This window comes from Salmo trutta, chromosome 21, assembly GCF_901001165.1.
Source record: "Salmo trutta chromosome 21, fSalTru1.1, whole genome shotgun sequence".
Classification (NCBI taxonomy): domain Eukaryota; kingdom Metazoa; phylum Chordata; class Actinopteri; order Salmoniformes; family Salmonidae; genus Salmo; species Salmo trutta.
In genome coordinates, this window is record NC_042977.1 from 25697432 (window position 1) to 25720880 (window position 23449).

General features: G+C 41.7%; 1 protein-coding gene across 2 annotated transcripts in view; it reads left to right on the forward strand.

Moving 5' to 3' along the window:
• Window positions 1-1931: 1931 nt before the first annotated feature.
• The window catches only part of cdh12a (cadherin 12a), a 36436-nt gene continuing 14918 nt past the window's right edge, over window positions 1932-23449 (forward strand). The window contains exons 1-6 of one of the 2 annotated variants that reach the window (XM_029704911.1): window positions 1932-2067; window positions 12981-13403; window positions 16523-16817; window positions 20782-20901; window positions 21621-21788; window positions 22174-22361. In XM_029704911.1, coding sequence (XP_029560771.1) covers window positions 13161-13403; window positions 16523-16817; window positions 20782-20901; window positions 21621-21788; window positions 22174-22361 — 1014 coding nt within the window. In that variant the 5' untranslated portion in view covers window positions 1932-2067; window positions 12981-13160. Of the gene's footprint in view, window positions 2068-12980; window positions 13404-16460; window positions 16818-20781; window positions 20902-21620; window positions 21789-22173; window positions 22362-23449 lie in introns of those variants that run through there. The other variant, XM_029704910.1, reaches the window with a different exon arrangement.

The window sequence follows — 23449 nt, forward strand, 5'->3', positions numbered from 1 at the left end:
TGCAGTGCTGCAGAGATGGTTGTCCTTCTGCAAGGTTCCTTCCATCTCCACAGAGGAACTCTGGAGCTCTGACAGAGTGACAATCGGGTTCTTGGTCACCTCCCTGACCAAGGCCCTTCTCCCCCGATTGCTCAGTTTGCCGGACGGCCAGTTCTATGTAGTGTCTTGGTGTTTCAAAACTACTTCCATTTAAGATTGATGGAGGCTACTGTGTTCTTGGGAATCTTAAGTGCTGCAGACATGTTTTGGTACCCTTCCCCAGATCTGTCCCTCGACACAATCCTGACTCGGAGCTCTACAGATAATTCCTTCGACATCATGGCTTGGGATTTGCTCTGACATTCACTGTCAACTGCGGGACCTTATATAGACAGGTGTGTGCCTTTTCAAATCATGTCCAGTCAGTTGAATTTGCCACAGGTGGACTACAACCAAGTTGTAGAAACATCTCAAGGATGATCGATGGAAACAGCATGCACCTGAGCTCAATTTCGAGTCTCATAACAAAGGGTCTAAATACTTATGTTAATAAGGTATTTCCATGATTTTTTTTAAACAAATTTGCAAACATTTCTAAAAACCTGCTTTCGTGTTGTCATTATGGGGGTATTGTGTGTAGATTGATAATTAAAACATTAATTTAATACATTTTAAAATAAGGCTGTAATGTAGCAAAATGTGGAAAAATGTAAGGTGTCTGAATACTTTCCGAATGCACTGTATGCACACACACACACACACACACACACACACACACACACACACACACACACACACACACACACACACACACACACACACACACACTTACACACAAACATACACTGAGCTTGACTCAGCCCACCATGTGTTCAGAGGATTAAATAGTGTTTTTCACGGGACATGCCATGCCATCTGGACAGGGGTTGATCAGAGCAGGCAGGGTATTCACATTACTCCATGAACTACAATCAAATTAAGAACATGTTAGGAGAAAAGGCAGAGGTTCAAACTCACAGACACAAACGCTATCATTCAATGTCATCAAGATAGCGTGCTACACACCACTACTACCAGGTGTTGTGGCTTAGTCTTTGAGTAGTTTTTAATTTGGCTTTCACAATCGACAAGATCATGTATTCCACTAATGCTTCTGAGAGAGCAAAGGCACTGCATCTCAGTGCTAGAGGCATCACTACAGACCCTGGTTCGATCCTGGGCTGTATTACAACCGATTGTGATACAACCGATTGGGAGTTCCACAGGGCAGCGCACAATTGGCCCAGCGTTGTCCGGGTTAGGGTTTGGCCGGGGTAGGCCATCATTGTACGTAAAAATGTGTTCTTAACTCACTTGCTTAGTTAAATAAAGGTTAAATAAATAAAAAATAAAACCCTATGACACATCAATTGTATCAGTAATTGCATTAGCAATAAATCATGGTGAGGCTCTTTACAATCAAAGTCTCAGGGCACAAGTAAACTCCTCAGATGACAACCACAACAGAGCACATCACTGGTTCCTCCCCTCTATTTATCCAGGAATTTAGATGTGGGAGGAGGATTCCAGACCAGCATGGGGACCTTAAGGGATCGAGACTCTCTTGACACCCACCTCAAATATATTCACAACACGGCACAGGAGCCCATCAGAGTGCTGGGCTTGCAACTTGGCTTTACGCTATGTGCACTGCTGAGCACTCCTGCATACAATACTACTACATACAGCTTATACTCTATCGCTCCTTTTTCATCTTTTTCATCTCTCCTCCGCACTCGTCTGCTGAGAGAAGAGTGAGAACAAAGTATATTGGAGAACCTTGGAAAGAGAGGGAGAATGAAAGAGAGAGGGAAAGAGAGAGGGGTAGAGTGAAAAAGAGAGAGAGAGAAAAGAGAGGTTGAGGGAAAGAGAGAGAGAGCGGGACAGAGAGAGCGGGAGTGATAGAGACAGAGAGAGAATGTGTTTGAAGGGCTGTAAGTCTGAGTGTGTTCTTTGCTCGCAAGGGAGTTTCATCGCTTTTACCATCAGACGTTTGGATTAATTTGGTCTAACCCCACCAGCCTGGGAGCCTGACGAGAGACAGTTAAGGTATGTTTCACTGCTACGGTCCTTAGTTGTTTTGTTTGTTTTGTGAGGATGAAATGCTACAATTACATAACAGAGAAGTGGAGTAGTTATACCCACTGGGTTAATTTCACTGTTTCATTAAAATAATAATTGAACTGAATATTTTATCTTTACAAAGATAAGACAGATAACGAAAAGACAGTAAAGTGTGACAGTATTGAAATAAGAAATTACTGGTACAGTAGCAAACCAAATCTGTCTATATCGCCACCCAAAAACATCCTACTAACATGACTCCAAACTCGATTAAGCCCCCATGGAGTATGCCTGCATGGATTAAAATATTGTTTTTATTGCATTTGAAGTGATAACATGCAGCAGCCCAGTCAGTCGTCTTTTGCTCAGTGATCTGCACTGGATGAAATTGATGCAAGTGGTGCAGGTACTCAAATTCCATATAAAGAATTGCACAGAATTCCATATAAAGCTCCATGGTAATTGTTTCTGTGTCTAGGTAAACACAAATACATGCAAGGAAGACAACTGCTTCAGTTTTCTTTCCTTTGACTTGCTGTTTTAATGTTTCCTTTCTAAATCCTGATGAAGGCACTGTGTGCCCAAGTGCTGGTTTTTGCCTTCACTGCATTAATAAAAGATGAGAGCAGGCTACAATAATGTGAGACTCACCACTTTCTTTAAAATCACTTAAAAACAAAACATAATTTTATTGCAAAGGCCGTGTTTTAGCACAGATATCGCTGACACGTGGTTTGTGCATTTATTTTTTTACTTGCCTCAGCTCTACACATACAGTCAGGGCCGGCCGTAGCCTTTTGGGATGCCCTAAGCGAATTTGGCTGGGCGATCCCCCCATCTTTTAGTTGACCCCATCTTTGCGGCAGAGAGAAAAGAATTGCAGTTTTAAAGTTATGTCCTGCAATTCTACACATCATGCCATGGTGATACAGAACATTTAGTTTTAAAGCATATTTTCTGCAATTCTACACATTTGTGATCGGCCACCTTGATTCGATCTTATGTAGAAACATTTGAAATTGTATTTTTTACATTGGATAAATGTAGAGACTCAGAGCTGGTATGGTATATCATACACTGCAGTTGAGGAACACATGGGAAAGTAATTCTTCTTTGAATCTTGTAACCCCACTTTTGAAAAAATAGCCCTTGAAAGTTTTGGGACACTTACTGGAGAGCTCTTCTTTGTCTACACCCATTCAACATAGTTCACACCCTCTTAAGCCTTAGCCCCACCCATCTTTTTAAGGATTTACATGTGAGGCCATGTGCTAAACAGTGAGTATGGAAGTGTACAACCAAAGATTTCATGGCTAAAGGCTGGTTTATACTACTTCTATCGACATGTCTGTATAGAGTGGTTGCAGTGACATCATGGAAATTCTATTGTTGTCCGAAATCAAACTTGTCGTTGTCGTTATGAAAAAGTATAAACACAAAAACGACAAGCTGCATGACATCAGCATCCTGGGGGTCCAAAATAGCATAACTGGTGAATTTTAACACCAATAAATACATCCGTTTAGAAAGGGATTTAGTATATGTCAGTCTAGCAAACCAGGCAACTAAATGCAACTATCTAGATACTTTCTAGATAATGTTTTTGGTTCATTTCTAGCTTGTTGGAAGGTGTAAACGGTACAGTGAAATGGTTACTTGCATAGTGGAGTCTTTTGTTTAGACAATCTTACCCTTCTTTGGACACTGTTTAACAAACCTCCAAACAAGCTTCAATGCCATACAACACTCCTTCCGTGGCCTCCAACTGCTCTTAAACGCTAGTAAAACTAAATGCATGTTCTTCAACCGATCGCTGCCCGCACCCACCTGCCCGACTAGCATCACTACTCTGGATGGTTCTGACTTAGAATATGTGGACAACTATAAATACCTAGGTGTCTGGCTGGACTATAAACTCTCCTTCCAGACTCATATTAAGCATCTCCAATCCAAAATTAAATCTAGAATCGGCTTCCTATTTCGCAACAAAGCCTCCTTCATTCATGCTGCGAAACATACCCTCGTAAAACTGACTATCCTACCGATCCTTGACTTCGGCGATGTCATTTACAAAATAGCCTCCAACACTCTACTCAGCAAACTGGATGCAGTCCATCACAGTGCCATCTGTTTTGTCACCAAAGCCCCATATACTACCCACCACTGCGACCTGTATGCTCTCGTCGGCTGGCCCCCGCTTCATATTCGTCGCCAGACCCACTGTTTCCAGGTCATCTATAAGTCTTTGCTAGGTAAAGCTCCACCTTATCACCAGCTCACTGTTCACCATAACAACACCCACCCGTAGCACACGCTCCGGCAGATATATCTCACTGATCATCCCCAAAGCCAACACCTCCTTTGGCCGCCTTTCCTTCCAGTTCTCTACTGCCAATGACTGGAACGAATTGCAAAATTCACTGAAGTTGGAGACTTATATCTCCCTCACTAACTTTAAGCATCAGCTATCTGAGCAGCTCACCGATTGCTGCAGCTGTACACAGCCCATCTGTAAATAGCCCATCCAACTACCTACCTCATCCCCATATTGTTTTAATTTACTTTTTTTGTTATTTTGCACACCAGTATTTCTACTTGCACATCATCATCTTCACATCTATCACTCCAGTGTTAAATTGCTAGATTGTAATTACTTCGCTACTTTGCCTATTTATTGCCTTACCTCCCTAATCTTACTCCATTTGCACACACTGTATATAGATTTTTCTCTTGTTATTGACTGTACTGTTGTTTATCCCATGTGTAACTCTATGTTGTTGTTTTTTTGTCACACTGCTTTGCTTTATCTTGGCCAGGTCGCAGTTGTAAATGAGAACTTGTTCTCAACTGGCCTACCTGGTTAAATAAAGTTGAAATAATGTATTTTTATTTTTAATCCCAACTCATAACGTTACTACCCTTCATAGCTAGCTAACATTAGGCATTAACTAGCAATGCAAATGGATCTGAGATACAAATAACATTACTACACAGATCATACACATAACGTTAGCTAGCGTGCCAGCCAGCCAGCTAACGTTAGCTAGCTAGCTAACAGTGTGCTTTAACTTTCTGACAAAATTAGAAAGATAAAATATCTGAAAATGTACCTAGCTAGACTCTCTTACCCTTATACTTGGACGAACGCTTATCCCTCTCTGTCACGGATGCCATGGTTGCCCTTAGTTTGAAGATGTTATCCAGTTTTCTACAACAGCCTTCTGTGTTCTCTTTTCAACTCCCTCCACATTTGCAATCAAACACCTGAATTTTCTCCATCTCCTTAGCTATTATACTCTTCTCCCACCAGGCATTCCACTGATTTCAAAACTCGGTCCTCCAGAAAGTGGAGAGCCACTTGCGCAGTTCTTCGTGATATCTTTCAAAAAAGCCACTTTAGAAAGGATTACCTACACATAGTAAGCAGCTCATGTTTTCGACAGAAGCGAGCTACATGGCAGACCAATCCAAACTCATCTCTGTCCAGCCCTTCCATTATCTAAACCAATCATGGCTAGCAGGAAGGTTCCTGTCTTTTTCCGTGGCTAAACCAACTAGGCTTGTAATTTAACAATTTTATTCGTATTTACAGATGGCATACAAGTTTGTTTTTAAGGCACATGAAAGTTCACATGTTCCAGAAGGCATTTCTGCCCAAAAATGCATTTTGATATAAAAGTATGCCTTTCATGTGAAGTAGTGATACATGACATATGCCTAATTTCCTAAAACAAGTGACATTTTGTGATGGGGCAGATTTTTCTTTGTAGTTTTAAAACTACTTTCATGCAATTATACTCATTTTGCCATGGGGTGGAGATGTTTTTGTTGTTGCAGTATTAAATAAACTTTCCTGCAATTCTACACATTTTGCCATGATCATACAATATCTGGGTGAAGGTGACTAACAAAATCAATGGGGGCCCCCTGGAGGTCAGGGCCCCTGTGCATGTGTCCTGCGTGCGCTGTCGGTAAATCGGCCAGGATTACTGCAGAGTTTAGATAGCTGGCTAGACTAATTTACCTATCAATCCAAAAAATTGGCTAATTGAGTGACTATCAGTGACCGACATAACAAGAAGAAAACTGCTGATGCACAACCACATTTAGAAATTGCACCTTGTGTATTGTAATATTATAACTGGTAAGTTGAGAACCTGCCAGAGTTCCCTTGGTGAGGGGCCCCTTAGTGGCCACTTATTTTGCTTATTGGCAGGGCCAGACCTGCATACAAGTATGTAATGCAGTAAGTTGACTAACTTGTCCACACAACATTAATTAAGTTGGTCAACCCATAAAGATAATTGGCCATATTCATTGAAAACGTCAAATTCCAAATTCAGATGATAAACTGTGATTTAGCATTAAAACTGTCAGCAGTGGAGAACCCAGTGATAAATTGTGTTGATATATTCCAAATCAGAATTCCTAAATTCTTCTACAACTGGGGCAGCAGAGCTGGTTTGACGTCATAGGATGATTGATGACATTTGTGTTTGGGAGGATTTGAAAACGTTTCAGGGAGAGTGTGTGGTGTGTGTGTGTGAGAGAGAGTGATAATTATGTAGTAACATACAGTACAGATTGTTTAATGGTCCATAAGGGCATCTCAGACCATCCTTTCTTGGGGCTCCCGAGTTACGCAGCGATCTAAGGAACTGCATCTCAGTGCTAGAGGAGTTACTACAGACCCTGGTTTGATTTCAAGCTGTATCAAAACCAGCCGTGATTGGGAGTCCCATAGGGCGGCGCGTAATTGGCCCAGCGTTGTCCGGGTTAGGGTTTGTCATTGTAAATAAGAATTTGTTCTTAACTGACTTGCCTAGTTAAATAATGGTTAAATAAAATAAAATTCAAATGAAAAATTCTAGCCTCTGGTGATGTTTGTGCATTTGGCCATGACTTTAAAGAGATAATAATTCTCTGAGGATAAATCATTACCGTACTGTACAGTATACAGACCAGAGGGTCATATGTATGTGTTGATGCACTAATGCAAACACTGTTCCTAGGCTTTGCTGGTTCATATTGGGTTCTACTTTATATGAAAAACTGACTCTTATGTAACACAATTGCAGTTGAACATAATACCATTTCTTTTGTCTCTGAATATTGATCCAGCAACAAAAGTATTTTATGCTTTGCAATGGTCTACGTACTTGTATGCCTGTCATCGCAAACTTGTTCTTTGTTTCTATCTAGAAGTCGTGACACATCTCTCAATATAGAGATGGGGTGCACATGCAAAAAATACAAGTTTGTTCTTGCTTGATGTAGTCTTTTACATGTTAATTCAATATAGTACAGCCATCACAGAAGTTTCTGCTACTGCCTTTCTCAAGGGATGCTGTTGGACATCTCACAACACATCTCTCAACCCAAAGGATACTACTGGTGGATTAGAGATGGCTGTCTTTTAGGGATGTGCATCTAACCCTTCTAAGACAATTCGGTACTTATATACGCTTAACAAAAATATAAACACAACATGCAAAAATGTCAAAGATTTTACTGTGTTACAGTTCATATAAGGAAATCAATCAATTGAAATTAATTCATTAGGCCCAAATCTATGGATTGCACATGACTGGGAATACAGATATGAATCTGTTGCTCACAGATACCTTAAAAAAAGGTAGGGGTGTGGATCGGAAAACCAGTCAGTATCTGGTGTGACGACCATTTGCCTCATGCAGCGCGACACTGGAACACGCTGTCATGCACATTGATCCAGAGCATCCCAAACATACTCAATGGGTGACATATCCGGTGAGTATGCAGGTCATGAAAGAACTGGGACATTTTCAGCTTCCAGGAATTGTATTCAGATCCTTGCGACATGGGACCATGCATTATGAATGGCACGACAATGGGCCTCAGGATCTCATCATGGTGTCTCTGTGCATTCAAATTACCATCAATAAAATGCAATTGTGTTCGTTGTCCGTAACCCATGCCTGCCCATACCATAACCCCACCGCCAGCATGGGCTACTCTGTTCACAACTTTGACACCAGCAAGGACGACGAGCATGCAGATGAGCTTCCCTGAGACGGTTTCTGACAGTTTGTGCAGACATTCTTCAGTTGTGTAAACCCACAGTTTCATCAGGATTACTTTGATCAGTTCATGGCCACACAGACCAATGTTTTCAAGTGCACACTACAACTCATCGGCATCTCTTCGCTGTTTATAGCTGCCAAGAGGGAGTAAATCTACCCTCCAAAGGTGCATCAATGTTACTGATGGTGCCTGCACTGAGGATGATATCCTATGTATGGAGCTAATCATTATGAATTAGATTTTTATTTTATTTTTATTTTTAAATATCTACAGTTGAAGAAGCCGGATTTGGAGGTCCTGGTTGCACGTGGTCTGCAGTTGTGAGGCCGGTTGGACGTACTGCCAAATTCTCTAAAATTATAATGGAAGTGGCTTTTGATAGAGAAATTAACATTCAATTCTCTGGCAACAGCTCTGGTGGACATTCCTGCAGTCAGTATGTCCATTGCACGTTCCCTCAACTTGAGACATCTGTGGCATTGAGTTGTGTGACAAAACTGCACATTTTAGAGTGGCATTTTATTGTCCTCAGCACAAGGTGCACCTGTGTAATGATTATGCTTTTTAATCAGCTTCTGGATATGGCACTCCTGTCAGGTGGATGGATTATCTTGGCAAAGGAGAAATGCTTACAAACAAGGATGTACACACATTTCAGCAGAACATTTGGGAGAAATAATATTTTTGTGCTTTTGGAACATTTATGGGATCTTTTATTTCAGCTCATGAGACCAACACATTTATATTTTTATTCAGCATAGATAGAGTGCATTCGGAAAGTATTCAGACCGCTTCCCTTTTTTCACATTTTGTTGCGTTACAGCCTTATTCTAAAATGTATAATTTATTTGTATTTTTATCAATCTACACACAATACCCCATAATGACAAAGCAAAAACAGGTTTTTAGAAATGTTTGCAAATTTATAAAAAATTCTAAACTGAAATACCTTATTTACATGAGCATTCAGACCCTTTGCTTTGAGACTCGAAATTGAGCTCAGGTGCATGCTGTTTCCATTGATCATCCATGAGATGTTTCTACAACTTGATTGGAGTCCACCTGTGATAAATTCAATAGATTGGACATGATTTGGAAGGCACACACCTGTCTATATAAGGTCCTACAGTTGCCAGAGCATGTCAGAGCAAAAACCAAGTTATAAGGTCGAAGGAATTATCCGTAGAGCGCCGAGACAGGATTGTGTTGAGGCACAGATCTGGGAAAGGTTACCAAAACATTTCTGCAGCATTGAAAGTCCCCAAGAACACAGTGGCCTCCACCATTCTTAAATTTAAGACGTTTGGAACCATCAAGACTCTTCATAGAGCTGGCCAACTGGCCAAACTGAGCAATCAGGGGAGAAGGGCCTTGGTCAGGGAGGAGATCAATAATCTGATGGTCACTCTGACAGAGCTCCAGAGTTCCTCTGTGGAGATGGGAGAACCTTCCAGAAGGACAACCATCTCTGCGGCACTCCACCAATCAGGCATGTATGGTAAAGTGGCCAGACGAAAGCCACTCCTGAGTAAAAAACACATGACAGCCCATTTGAAGTTTGCCAAAAGGCACCTAAAGAACTCTCAGACCATGTGAAACAAGATTGTCTGGTCTGATAAAACCAAGATTGAACTCTTTGGGTTAAATGCCAAACGTCACGTCTGGAGGAAACCTGGCATCATCCCTATGGTGAAGCATGGTGGTAGCAGCATCATGCTGTGGGCATGTTTTTCAGCGGCACGGACTGGGAGACTAGTCAGGATTGAGGGAAAGATGAACGGAGCAAAGTTCACAGAGATCCTTCATGAAAACCTGCTCCAGAGGGCTCAGGACCTCAGACTGGGTTGAAGGTTCACCTTCCAACAGGATAATGACCCTAAGCACACAACCAAGACAGCGCAGGAGTGGCTTCGGGACAAGTCTCTGAATGTCCTGGAGTGGCCCAGCCAGAGCTCGGACTTGAACCGATCGAACATCTCTGGAGAGACCTGAAAATAGCTGTACAGCGACACTCTCCATCCAACTTGACCGTGCTTGAGAGGATCTGCAGAGAAGAATGGGAGAAACTCCCCAAATATAGGTGTGCCAAGCTTGTAGCGTCATACTCAAGAGGACTCTAGGCTGTAATTGCAGCCAAAGATGCTTCAACAAATTACTGAGTAAAGGGTCTGACTATTTATGTAAATTTCGTATTTCAGTTTTATATTTTTAATAGATCTGCAAAAATTTCTAAAAACCTGTTCTTGCTTTGTCATTATGGGGTATTGTGTGTTGATTGATGAGGGGGGAAAACGATGTAATCAATTTTAGAATAAGGCTGTAACGTAACGCAATTGGGTTTGAATACTTTCCGAATGTACTGTACATACAGGAACAATACGATACAGGAACGATAAGTTTCAGTTTGAAATTATTCGGTGCTATTCGGTTTGATTAGAGGAACGCATCGATGTGATTCAATAACATTTGTTAATAAAGATTTATTTTCCATGTAAATCATAATCTGCTGCTGATGGAGCTCATGAGCTGCGGCTATGAGATGGATCGGCCTGAGCTAAATGTGTGTGTGTGACCTAATGTCTATGGTGTATGTAGTCACCTGAGCTCAGCTAAGGGAGAATAGTGGGCATCGACCACCCCACTGTTAGATTAGGGGTGGCTGTCTGTTAAGTCACATGTTTGTGCAGTAAGGGGGTTGGTTGAGCCCTTCTTGGCCAGTATTAGTGCCATGCAGGCTCCCACTCTACACACACACACACACACACACACACACACACACACACACACACACACACACACACACACACACACACACACACACACACACACACACACACACACACACACACACACATACACACAAGTCTGTTCTCATTAGGCCTTCTGCTCTGGAGGCAGAAACTACAGAAGACATCTCACATTAACTGTAAAATAACAGTGATGACTTATGATGGCCTACTCATTAAGTCAAACAGTACTTTATAGGACACAACAATATAATTTGTGTCAAGAAGTCATATGGATGCAGGTACTATAATCAACAAGGTCATCCAACACATGTCATCAGTCAGATGTTGTCATCATTCGGTGACCACTCAATCTCAGATAGTGGGATATGGAATAGCCGAGTGTGGCACGATACAAGGACATTTTGTACAGTCTTGGGACTTGCCTTCCAGACAGATAAGAACAGTGGGGGTTTAGCCTCCAGAGAATACATGGATGCACAGTAACCTGTTAACCAAGGAATATAGCCTACCATCGCACAATGAAGGAAAGAAACTACTGTAAATTTGTATAAACCCGAAGCTAAAAATAAACCGGTCTGTTGAAGCAGATTTGAAGGGGGGAGGGATAGAAGTAAAGAGGGATGAGGGGCGGGATCAGTGGAAGTGGGCCTACAGCTGTCATTCAGTGCTATGCATACAGACACTGTGCTGTTAACACCTAACACTAGTATAGAAGAGGTGGACTGTTTAAGGAAGTTTTGACTGCTTCAGAATGCCACCATGGTGCGTCGATTAGGCAGATGAAACAAAGAGATGAAGCAAGAATCCAAATAGTGGGGTTTATTGCACACACAGACACAGGAGCACTTGGGGAACAGTTGCAGGATAACGTTGAGGTTTACTAGGGAAATACAAGAGGGGGATACAAACACATTTTAACATACAAGCATGACTGACAAGTGCAAAATGGATAACTGAAATGCATCTCAAATGCTGGACTGACAGGAAATGGTACTAATTTGGATGCAGAATATACAGTAACTTTCACAAGGATCTTAATATGAACATGTATACATATTCTTCAATAATGAAAGGTACTCACTTGTCAGTCACTCACAAAATGGAAAGGAAAACATAAGTTGGCCGCCCCATGCGTTTACCAACAGGAATAAGGAAGACTGGAGGGTGCTAATGAACAGAGTGGAGAGAGTTGAGGTGAGTGGCAAGGGAGGGGCATGGCCAGAGGTTAAGGTGAGGACATAAGCCTTCACAACAACTAGTGTGTAATGTCTTTGAGGGGGACTACAAAGTATACCCTTCAAGTCAAAAGGTGACAGGAATTCTAGTTAATTATGCAATATGTAAACTATTCTCTAATCTCTAGTATGCAGTTGTTGTTAGAAATGCAGGAATGTCACATACTTTATGCAAAGTTAATTAGAAAGTCAAAACACTGACAGAGAACCTGGATCCTTGACATCTAGCTCTGGCACTGCCTCCTCCAGTTTCCTCCAGTCACTTCAAGTAAAATCAATGCTTGGACCAATATCCTGGACACTGGCACAATACATTGTATTTTTCATGCTCCCTTACGATGATTTTTCTGGACGTGGAGTCTTGTCATTTTTGCTTCTCTCTCTTTTCCTCTGTGTGTGTGACTTTGTTTGATGTCTGCTCCTGCTCCACTAACTTCACATAGCCTGACTCACAGAATTAAATGCACGCCAGAGGACCAATTTGCTCATGTTTCCTTTTACCGGAATCATTATCCGTAAAATTCCTCCGGTAAGATACTGTCAAGGTTGACTAGACGAACATAGAAAGTGCATTTTGACCTCAAAATGAGTAGATATAATCGGAGCAGAGTTTGTTAGTAACGATGATGAGTTACTGATGTGCCAGTTATAAGATTGGGACTGTATGAAGTACTGCTATTTATTTCAATGCAGTACTTTGTATATAACCTCGTCCCCAGGCTATATTGCTACCACATATAGAAAGAGAGACATGTTCAATTGGCTGGTGGATAAGATTATTTTCCATGTTGTCTTGTAACTACTTTAACTGCATTGTAAAGTAAGCCCATGTCTTCCCTCTTTCCACCAGGAGACCTAGGTAATGAAGACTAGTTGAGTGAGAAGCCAAACATCCTGGAGACCAATCTACCCATGTCACCACAACATCCTCCCGTCCCTTTCTTCATTGGATCTACAACCCAGCTGCTATTGTTTCACTGACAGTCTCTCACTGGAATTCAACTGAGATACTCCACTGCCCAGATTGCCAATGATCACAAGGAACGGTCTGCTGTTGGTCTTTTGGTTTCTCTTGGACAAAGGTTTCCTGGCTCCCCTCCACGCTCCGTCCCAAAGCATGATGGGAAGAGAGCAACACCTGAGGGGTGTGGAAGGACTGGGACTGAGGAGACATGTGGCGTCAGGGGTTCAGAGGGTGAAGAGAGGATGGGTGTGGAACCAGTTCTTTGTACTGGAGGAATATATGGGATCGGAACCACAATATGTTGGGAAGGTAAGGCCACCATCGTTTTAAAGCATTCATTCAGACTTATCTATATCAACTTTCCCACAGTAGGTTGGAAAAAAAAGGCAACATAAGTTCAAGGTTATGGTTCTCTAAGACTAATCAATGTAAACCTCTGTCTTTATTCTTGTGATGACAGTTTGAGGTCAGAAATCAAACAGGAGTTTGAAGGCGTGTGCCTCTTTTCGTTAAGACTTAAATAATGTAGGAATACAAGCAGCACGACACGAATCACATCTAATTGCTTGAGCTGCTTGATCGCTTCTGACTGCGATTTTGCAATTTTCTCAGCATCGGCTCTAATTATCCACACACATAGGAAGTGAAAGGGATTTTTGGGCAGTTCCAAATCAAATTTTAAGAGGCATTAAGAACCATTCTGGAATCTGGCACTTCCAGCTCAAATGAAATAATGGCTTAGATTGACTTGTCAGCTGCTGATGCCAAGGCAATCTACCACAGCCTTTCTCAGCACGCACAGTCCCGCTGGATGTGTTTCTGTTGGCTGAGAAAGGAAGGATGGGATAGTCGCATCCACACATTGTCAAACAGATGCTACAATTACTGAGTGATTCACTCCTCACAGTAGGTGCATCCCCAAATGGAATGTAACCAGTGTCTGAATGTAAAGTGTCTGTGTTGAGAATGAGGATGGCAGAAATCGTAACCGGCCAGCACTGAGACCACTGATTAATCTGTTGCTGGTTAATAGGGGACAGTGTGAAGGATCAGGACCTTGATTATCACTGTGAGCTGCATTTTTGGAAAAGGGAACATAAACCAAATCTGGCTTGAAAACCATCTGACTGCCAGTTCATGAATCCCCCTCCAGCTAGAGAGAGCTGTCTGTTACTCTATTTAGAAAACCTACAGAGGCATGTTACAGTATATCATGATAATTTGCACCTGAAGACTTTCCTCAGCCATTGCTTTAGTTATTGTTTCTATATCGCCTTTGTAAAGAGATTTAGCAAGACAACACCATGATTTATAAACAGATACAAATGACAACTTTGAATTTACCAACAGGTAATGGCCACAGTCTTCCTGGCAAAAACAGGAGATAAAGCATTTTCTACCATTAATCGCACACCTTTGTGTGAGCATTTTGAAGACAGAAAATGACTGCACCACTGATCCATGTTGCCAAAAGCTCCTCAGCTGGGTTTGTTCCCATGTATTATGCAACTGTAGAGGCAGACACAGACAAAGCTGACCAGCTAAGAGTGAAAGACCCAAATTTAAACACCAGCTTGCATTGTGCCCCTGGATCTGACATTCAGAAAGCCTTATGGGGAAAACAGCTATATGCAACTGTACTCTGTACAATTAAACCGTCTGCTACTGGGCCCCGTACTAAGCAAATGCCATCTGCAAGGAAGACTGAGCTAGTGGGCTTGTCTGGTCTGAGTTAAAACACACTAAGCCTCTCTAGTCTAAATCACTGTGTTAAATAGTTTGTGGTACTGATGATCATTTAAGCATGCTGGTTGGGTCTCTCAAGGATAGACACTTCTCAGTTTAAACTACAACATGTCACTTAGGCTATCATATTATTTTGCATTGCAAGTTTGCAGCTTCAAACTAGAAAACCAGTAAATGTAGAGCCACTAGCACCCATGACTATGTATTGCATAGAAAGGCTGCATCAGATAATAAACTGATCATAATTTTCTTCAATCATGAAAAAGGCTCACCTCTCAAACCTTTTTGGTCAAGGATATATCGACCCCTTGCCCAGTATTCCTTATTGGTGAATAACCTTTTACAATAAGACGTTAGTCACATACAGGGGCACCAGTAAGATAAATTATCACAGACTACAGGTTGTATCATAGTATATGGATTCAGCTAAATATCAACACCTCATTATTTGCTATATCTGCCTGATGCTGACAGATACCCCCATCCCAACACTGCTTTGTACTCAGGAAACAAGCGATTCCTCTACATTATAGCACTGGATGGACACTGTTAAATATTATATTAAAATATTTATTTCCTCCCAATTTATTTTAATCCAGACATTGTTCCTGTGGAGGTTTCATTAGTTTTTATTGGTGTACCACAAATGCCATTAATATCTGATTCACTTTAAAACTCATTATATCCGAACCCACTGTCAAGAGTAAAATCGTGTTCTGCCTGCTGAATGAGGTACATCAGACGGTGAGGGAATGGACATAAAACAATGTAATGAGTGAATGTGTCTTGAGATTCAGCCGTCTGATTTAATTACATTCAATTCACTGACTTTCTAAATAAACCATTAATCTCATGGATAGAAAGGGTTTTATTGTCCCCTGCGTACTGAAACTGAATCACAATCTGAGTCCCAAATGGCATCCTATTCACTATATAGTGCACTACTTTTGACCAGAACCCTATAGGCCCTGGTCAAAAGTAGTCCACTACATAGGGTAGGTGTCGGCAACAGGCAGAAACAGGCGTGAAATTGAAATTGAGCAAAAAAGAAATGTATTTAGGAAAGTTTTCCCACGAATAAAGAAATAGACATACGTGATCGTGTCTCAATGTAATCAAGGTATGAAATTATTCTTATTTTCAAATACAATCTTTTTTTGTGCTTAGTTGTGGTCAATTTGCAATGTGCAAATTATTTTAATTATGGTCCAGCCCCATGACCAAAAATCGTCCCGCGGCTGAATTTAGATTGCCAACCCCTGACATAGGGAATAGATTGGGACTCATCCCATTTTATTGTTATTGTTGTGGCTCATGGATTATCTGCTATGTAAAACCTAAGCCTTGCCATCCACCCTAAGTAATAAATCCCTTTATAGGATAACCGAGCCACAGGTCAACTAAAGGAAGTCTTCATTGACTTGGGGACTGTGCTCTGCCACTATATGTATCTATCAAGAGCACAACATGTCCTCAGCATTTCCATATGGTCAGTGACGGTTGGAAGGAAGGAATGAGGAGGAGGAAATAGACACAGCTCAGCAACAAAACTCTGTCCCCTTGTCATCCATCAAACAAGCCACAGTATGCACTTATGCTCAAGTCACATAAAGATCTAGGCCAAGTACATGTGTATTCCTACTTTAATTCACTGACAAATACAACATGTTTTCTCTATGCAGCTTCACACTGACCTGGACAGGGGCGACAGCGACGTGAAATACACTCTATCAGGAGAAGGAGTCGGAACCATCTTCACCATAGACCAGACGACAGGTGACATCCATGCCTTGATGGGTTTGGACCGAGAGGTGAAGTCTTACTACACGTTACGAGCCCAGGCTGTGGACATGCACACAGGCAGGCCTCTGGAGCCTGAGTCGGAATTCATCATAAAAATTCAAGACGTCAATGACAATGAACCAAAGTTCTTGGACGGCCCATATACAGCCAGTGTCCCAGAGATGTCACCAGGGGGTAAGAAAGGCACCTATAATGTACTTTTTGGCTTATACAAGTCCATATGGAGTAAAGCTACGATGACAATTGGACATTAAGCTACACTAAGGTATTTGAAGGGAATTATGTAGGATTACAGGCCTAGTTCTACTCTCTATGACTTTTACCTTCATAGAATCATATGATTGAGATCTGACTCCAATTGAAATGATAGGCAAAAGTTCAGTAGAACTTGAGTCAGTCTCAGTAAGAGTTGAGTCTTTCCTACTTGCCTATCTTCATTTTCTAAATCCCTTTCCTTCTTTCCTTTCCTAGCTTCCTTTCCTCCTTTCCTAAACCCATTCCTTCTTTAATTTCCTAGCTCTCTTTTCTCCTTTCCTTTCCTAGATTTGTTTCCCCCCTTTCCTAGCTTCCTTATGTATTTTTCTTTCCTAATTCCTTTCCTCATATAGGTTCTACGCTTCCTTTCCTCCTTTCCTAGATTCCTTTCCTAGCATCCATTCCTAGTATAATTTCCTAAAAAGGTTTCCTTAATTCCTTTCCTTGCCGGTATCCTTATTTCCTTTCCTAATTTCCTTTCCTATCTTCCTTTCCTATTTTCCTTTCCTAGCTCTTTTTCCTCCTTTCCTAGAAAAAGGAGCTAGTAAATGAGGAAAGGAAGCTATGAAAAGATAGGAGGAAGTGGAGCTAGAAAATCAAAGGATGGGAGGAAAGGAAGCTAGAACCAGAGGAAAAGGAGCAGGGAAACCAAAGGAGGAGAGGAAAGTAAGGCAAGGTTTCAAGGAAATTAAACTAGGAAACGAGGAAAGGAAGATAGGAAAAGGCAGAAAGGAAGCTAGGATATGAGGAAAGGACATTTTGTTAATAACGTAGGAGGAAAGGATTATGCAAAGAGAATGCACATGTTTGTGGTAAGTATTCACCAGCACCAGTAGATGTTAATAGTATTGGCTTTAATGAGAGGCCAGTCATACTGACACATTATCAGTAACCACAGCTGTCACCGAAAGGTGGTAACATGATCATCATATATTTATTACTCTCCTTATGCTCTAAGGAAATGTACGTACATGTAACCTATGTCACTGTGCTGCAACCGGCTTCTCTTCCGCCACTGTCCCTGTCCCCTTACTGGGCTCAAACAAGTGGTCCTCTGATTGCAAACACATGTGACCGCCCACCTGACAAACAGACCAGGGGTGCATTCAGCAGGATGCAAAGTTTTGGTACGTTCAGATAGAAATATGCTATGTAGAACAAACACCCCTCTCTGTAATGTAGAAAAAGGAATCACTTTGTCTCTACTCGTGGCATATCCACAATGTTCAACAATGTTTGGCTACTGAACGAGGCCCCGCTGTCAAAAAACAAAAGAGGCTTTATTTAGCATTGGCAGCGCCATTAAGGACTTAAACTATTTTTAAATAATCAACTGGATGGGACTTCCTATGGGTTAAGGAAGAATCACATGATTCCATCCGGGTCATCGGGAGGGATCAGACAATTAATTATTCTCGTGAGCAAACATTCCATAACTGCAGGTGGCAGTAAATCGCAAACCTTGGTTTTATACCTGTTCAAACAATACACTCCAGGGGGCAGTATGCACTGTTTCAGTTTGTTTACCAACTCAGAAGTAGTAGAAGAAGAAAATTGACTAGTTTAAAACGAACATGGCCTCAATGGCGCTGTCCGTGCTCTCACAGATGCCATAATGAGAGATACAATGATGCAATGTCTATGATGCCATGTCTATGATGCGATGTCTTAAGTCTATGCTGAAAATACTGACAATTGCGCAACTGTGGCCCACACTCTAGGATGATGTCATGAGAATTTTTAATCCCAATGATGATAACTCAACAATCACTATAGCTTTGACCAATTCCCCAGAGGTTGTAAGGCCCTGGTTAATAGAAGAATTTGACAAAGTCTCAGAATTCTGCAAAAGGATAGTTCTTTATTCAGAGAGCTCTAAAAATCATACAATGCACATAGCCTTTGATACCTCACATTTGGTCATACCATACCCCTTATAAATGCCCCTCCTCTTCTTTAACACTGTCAATGCTATTTACAAGAATTTTCCAACACATACATTGCTTATCATATTCTGCCACATGTTTCACAATCTACTGCAAGCCTAATGGTTTAGGCTTGACCTCCTTCCTGTTATCAGTTTCACAGTTGCCACAAGCTGTCTTGTCACAAGTTGTCTGTCGACAGTTCCTCTTTTCCTTGAATGTCTCACTTACATTGCTAAATAGTAAAGTCTTAACTTGTCTTATAACAGTCTTATAATCACTCAGTTATATGTTTCAAGGTGGAATACTTTAGTCATTACCTTAAACACATAAATTCCTTTATCAGATGCACACACTGTAGAGCACACATGAGCGTTCGGTGAAAGCAACAGGAGGTTGCTGAGGGGAGAATGCCTCTTAATAATGTCCGAAACGGCGCAAATGGAATGGCATCAAACACATGGAAACCATGCGTTTGATGTATTTGATACCATGCCACTAATTCTGCTCCAGTTATTACCACAAGCTCGTTCTCCCCAATTAAGGTGCCACCAACCTCCTGTGGTGAAAGTGCAGAAACACAAACAAAAGAAGCAAGGATATGAAAATTAAATAAGATTATATTAAATAACGAAAACCTCTACCTCGTGCTGCCCATTAAAGGCCTAGTCTTTATATTAGTTATGCCTGCTTAATATGCATCCTGTACTTTATTCAATAATTTTGTTGGTGACATAACTCCCATCTATCATCTGGTAAATACAATTATGTAATGTTATATTAACAATTATATTTTAAGACCATCATCTCCTAATTCTCATGAAGTCTAAACTCCATGTAGAGGAAGCTTCAGATTCAGCCTTTATCAAAAAAGTTCAGCCAAGTTGTCAATATCTTGCTTTGAATTATATTAGATATCCTAATAGCAGGGGTACTATCTGAGAAGGTCCGGTCACATACACTTCCTAGTATCAGGTATGAAGGTAAGACCCAGATGCAGAAAACATCGAATTAACAATGGTTTAATCCAACAGGGGCAAGCAATAGACAGGTCAAGGCAGGCAGGGGTCAGTAACCAGAGGAGGGGCAATGGTACCGGACGGCAGGCATGCTCAGGGTCAGGGTAGGCAGAGGTCAATAATCCAGAGGTGGGGCAAAGGTACAGGTCGACAGGCAGGCTCAGGGTCAGGGGTAGGCAGAGTGGTCAGGCAGGTGGGCTCAGAGTCAGGACAGGCATGGGTCAAAACCAGGAGGGCGAGAAAAAGAGAGACTGGGAAAAGCAGGAGCTTTTGAGAAACAAGACGAACTGGCAACAGACAAACAGAGAACACAGGTATAAATACACAGGGGATAGTGGGGAAGATGGGCGACACCTGGAGGGGGGTGGAGACAATCACAAAGAGAGGTGAAACAAATCAGGGTGTGACACCTACTGCAGGTGGCAAAGGTCTGGATGGATAAGGTAATTTATCGGCGTAGTAACAAACCCCCAAATCGCAACCCATGCAACCCCAAACTGTTCACACCCCTCTTGTTGGTGGAGAGAAAATGGTGCAGTTTTAAAGCCAATTTCCCGTAATTCTAAACATTTTGCATGTGGCAGAGCATTTTTTTCCCAGCTGTTTTAAAGCTAATTTCCTGAAAGTCTATGCATTCTAACATGTCTTATGTGTGTTTACATGATAGCAGGTGTTTTTTTTTGGGGGGGGGGGGGGCCTGCGGTCCGTTTTGACCCCGTTCATGGTCCAGATCCGGTCCGCGGTCCCCCAGTTTAGTATGGAGGTCCTATGGCCTATGTAGGTTACATTGCATCCCAAAATTTGTCAAATTATATCATTTCATTTTTCATGAAGAATTCAAAAGAATCTTGCACTATTCTTAAGACGTAATGCTCGAAGTGATGAAAATAACACTGTTTATTAACAATTTCCTTCCTTTTGTCTCTGTATGATGGACAGGTACTTTTGTTATGCAGGTGACTGCCACAGATGCTGACGACCCCTCCTATGGGAATAGCGCACGGATCGTCTACAGTATCCTTCATGGACAGCCTTACTTTTCAGTCGACTCCAAAACTGGTGAGATCACAACATAGTTGAAATCAAGGCACGTCCACAATGTCAAATGGAGAGATTTGAAAACCAAAGAGTTAAATGTGTAACTGGCCTTTACAATGGCAAAATGTAAAGCTGTACCACTGCAATATGTGATTATTGTAAATACTTTGAGATTATATTGCAGCTGAAGTTGGACTGAGAGTATAGGGGAACACGTTGAATCAGGTTACTCGTTGTCGGTGGCAACTTGTGACCCTGTAGTACCCGTACCATGAGACTCACTCCTGATCAAACGCTATTTACACAGGTAGAGGCACAATTAGGTCAGATTAGTATTTCCACAGTGTCAAAGGTCGCTCTTTCATGTCATCCTACACAGATGTGTAACATTCTCCCAAATGAATGCATGAGTCAAAATCCACCTCTTCTCTATTCCTTCAGCGAACATCAAAGGGGATTCAATCTCTTATAATCACAACTCATCTCTCTTTCTCCCCCTCACTACTCTTTACTCTTGCTTACCTCGCTCTCTCTCCCACGCACACACACACACACACACACACACACACACACACACACACACACACACACACACACACACACACACACACACATACACACACACACACACACACACACACACACACACACACACACACACACACACACACACACACACACACACACACACACACACACACTCTCACATCTTCTCTGTTGGTTTTTGTGACCTTGAACAGGGGTTATTAGAACTGCGTTGCCTAACATGGACCGTGAAGTGAAGGAGCTTTACCAGGTCCTTATTCAGGCAAAGGATATGGGCGGTCAGCTGGGAGGACTAGCCGGAACCACCACCATCAACATCACCCTCAGCGATGTCAACGACAACCCACCCAGGTTTTCAAAAAGTGTGCCAAATTGCATTTTAATGACTATGGTTTTGTTTGCTATTACCCAATGAATTTAACAATATTGTGGGCACTGAAAGGGAATCTTTCTGCACATAAGGGATCTCATCATATCTCTAGGCAACTAGATGTTACTTTAATAATTAACTAGTGTTATTGTTAATCAATTATAATTAGGTAATTCATATTTGTATGAGCTGTTTATATAAAATCAATGGGATAGCAACACCAGTGAAGTGATACTTGTATAAATAGGCTTCACAAAATTAAAAGAGGGTAAATTGAATTTCTGGTCCTTACATAAGCCGAGACTTGACTCAAACAAGAAGCAGCCAATGACATCTTTTGTATTTCTACGTTTGAATCTATTCTTACTGTACGGCAGGTATATTCCACCTCCGGGTCCCAGAGTCTTCGTCAGTGGGCTCAGCAGTGGGGAAGATCAGAGCTCATGACCTGGACTCTGAGAAGAATGCAGAGGTGGAATATTCTATCGTTCCTGGAGATGAAGGACACATGTTTAACATCACCTCCAACGGGCACAGTCAAGAGGGAATCATAGTCCTCAGTGAGGTAGGAATTAACAACCCTTCACCAATCACTTTATTTGACTTTAACCCTTTTACTCTATGTTGAGGAAAGGTCCACAAATGATCTCCATCGCGCTCTGTTTTGGGCCAGTTTCTCAAGTAAGAATTGCAGGTCTGTTATGATAGATCATGAGCAAAGCTGTGCTCATTTAGATAATTAAACTAACATACTACTTAGGCCTTGGAATATTAATAGATAATTGCAGCATATATCCTTTTTGTCACACCCTGATCAGTTTCACCTGTCCTCATTATTGTCTCCACCCTCTCCAGGTGTCTTTTGTTTTCCCCAGTGTATTAATCCCTGTGTTTCCTGTCTCTCTGTGCCAGTTAGTCTTGTATGTTTTCAAGTCAACCAGCGGTTTTCCCATTCTCCTGCTTTTTGCATTCGCCTGCTTTTTCCATTCGCCTTCTTCTTGTCCTCCCGGTTTTGGACCCTTGCCTGTTTCTGGACTTTCAAACCGCCTGCCTGACCATTCTGCCTGCCTTGACCATGAGCCTGTCTGCCACTCTATACCCCCTGGACTCTGATCTGGTTTTGACCTTTTTGCCTGTCCACGACCATTCTCTTGCCTACCCCTTTGGATTAATAAACATTGTAAGACTCCAACCATCTGCCTCCTGTGTCTGCATTTGGGTCTCGCATTGTGCCTTGATACTTTTATTACAACTACAAACCATCCTCAGAACCTAACCATGAGGAAATATGGAGAAATTTATGATCCCTATTTTCTGGCAGTCTAAATATGTATTTTGATATTTTTTTCAGGAAAGTGCTTGGATGTGTTTGGATTTAGCCTAAAATGAATAACTTTGAGGCTATGATCAGACAACACAACTCCTGATGGGATGTGACAAGCAGGAATCCCTTTAGAAAGCCCCTTTACAACAGCTTCTTCTCTATTTCTGTGGCCCTCAGACTCCCAAATACTGGTATCCTATCTTCACATAAGTGGATAGTCGCACCAAAGCTTTTGAACTGGGTTTGAGTGCATGTCTCGTCTGGGCTGGGATTATATTATTATTCACAGATGGGGTGTGTATCTTGCAGCTCTGTGAGTTACCTCGATA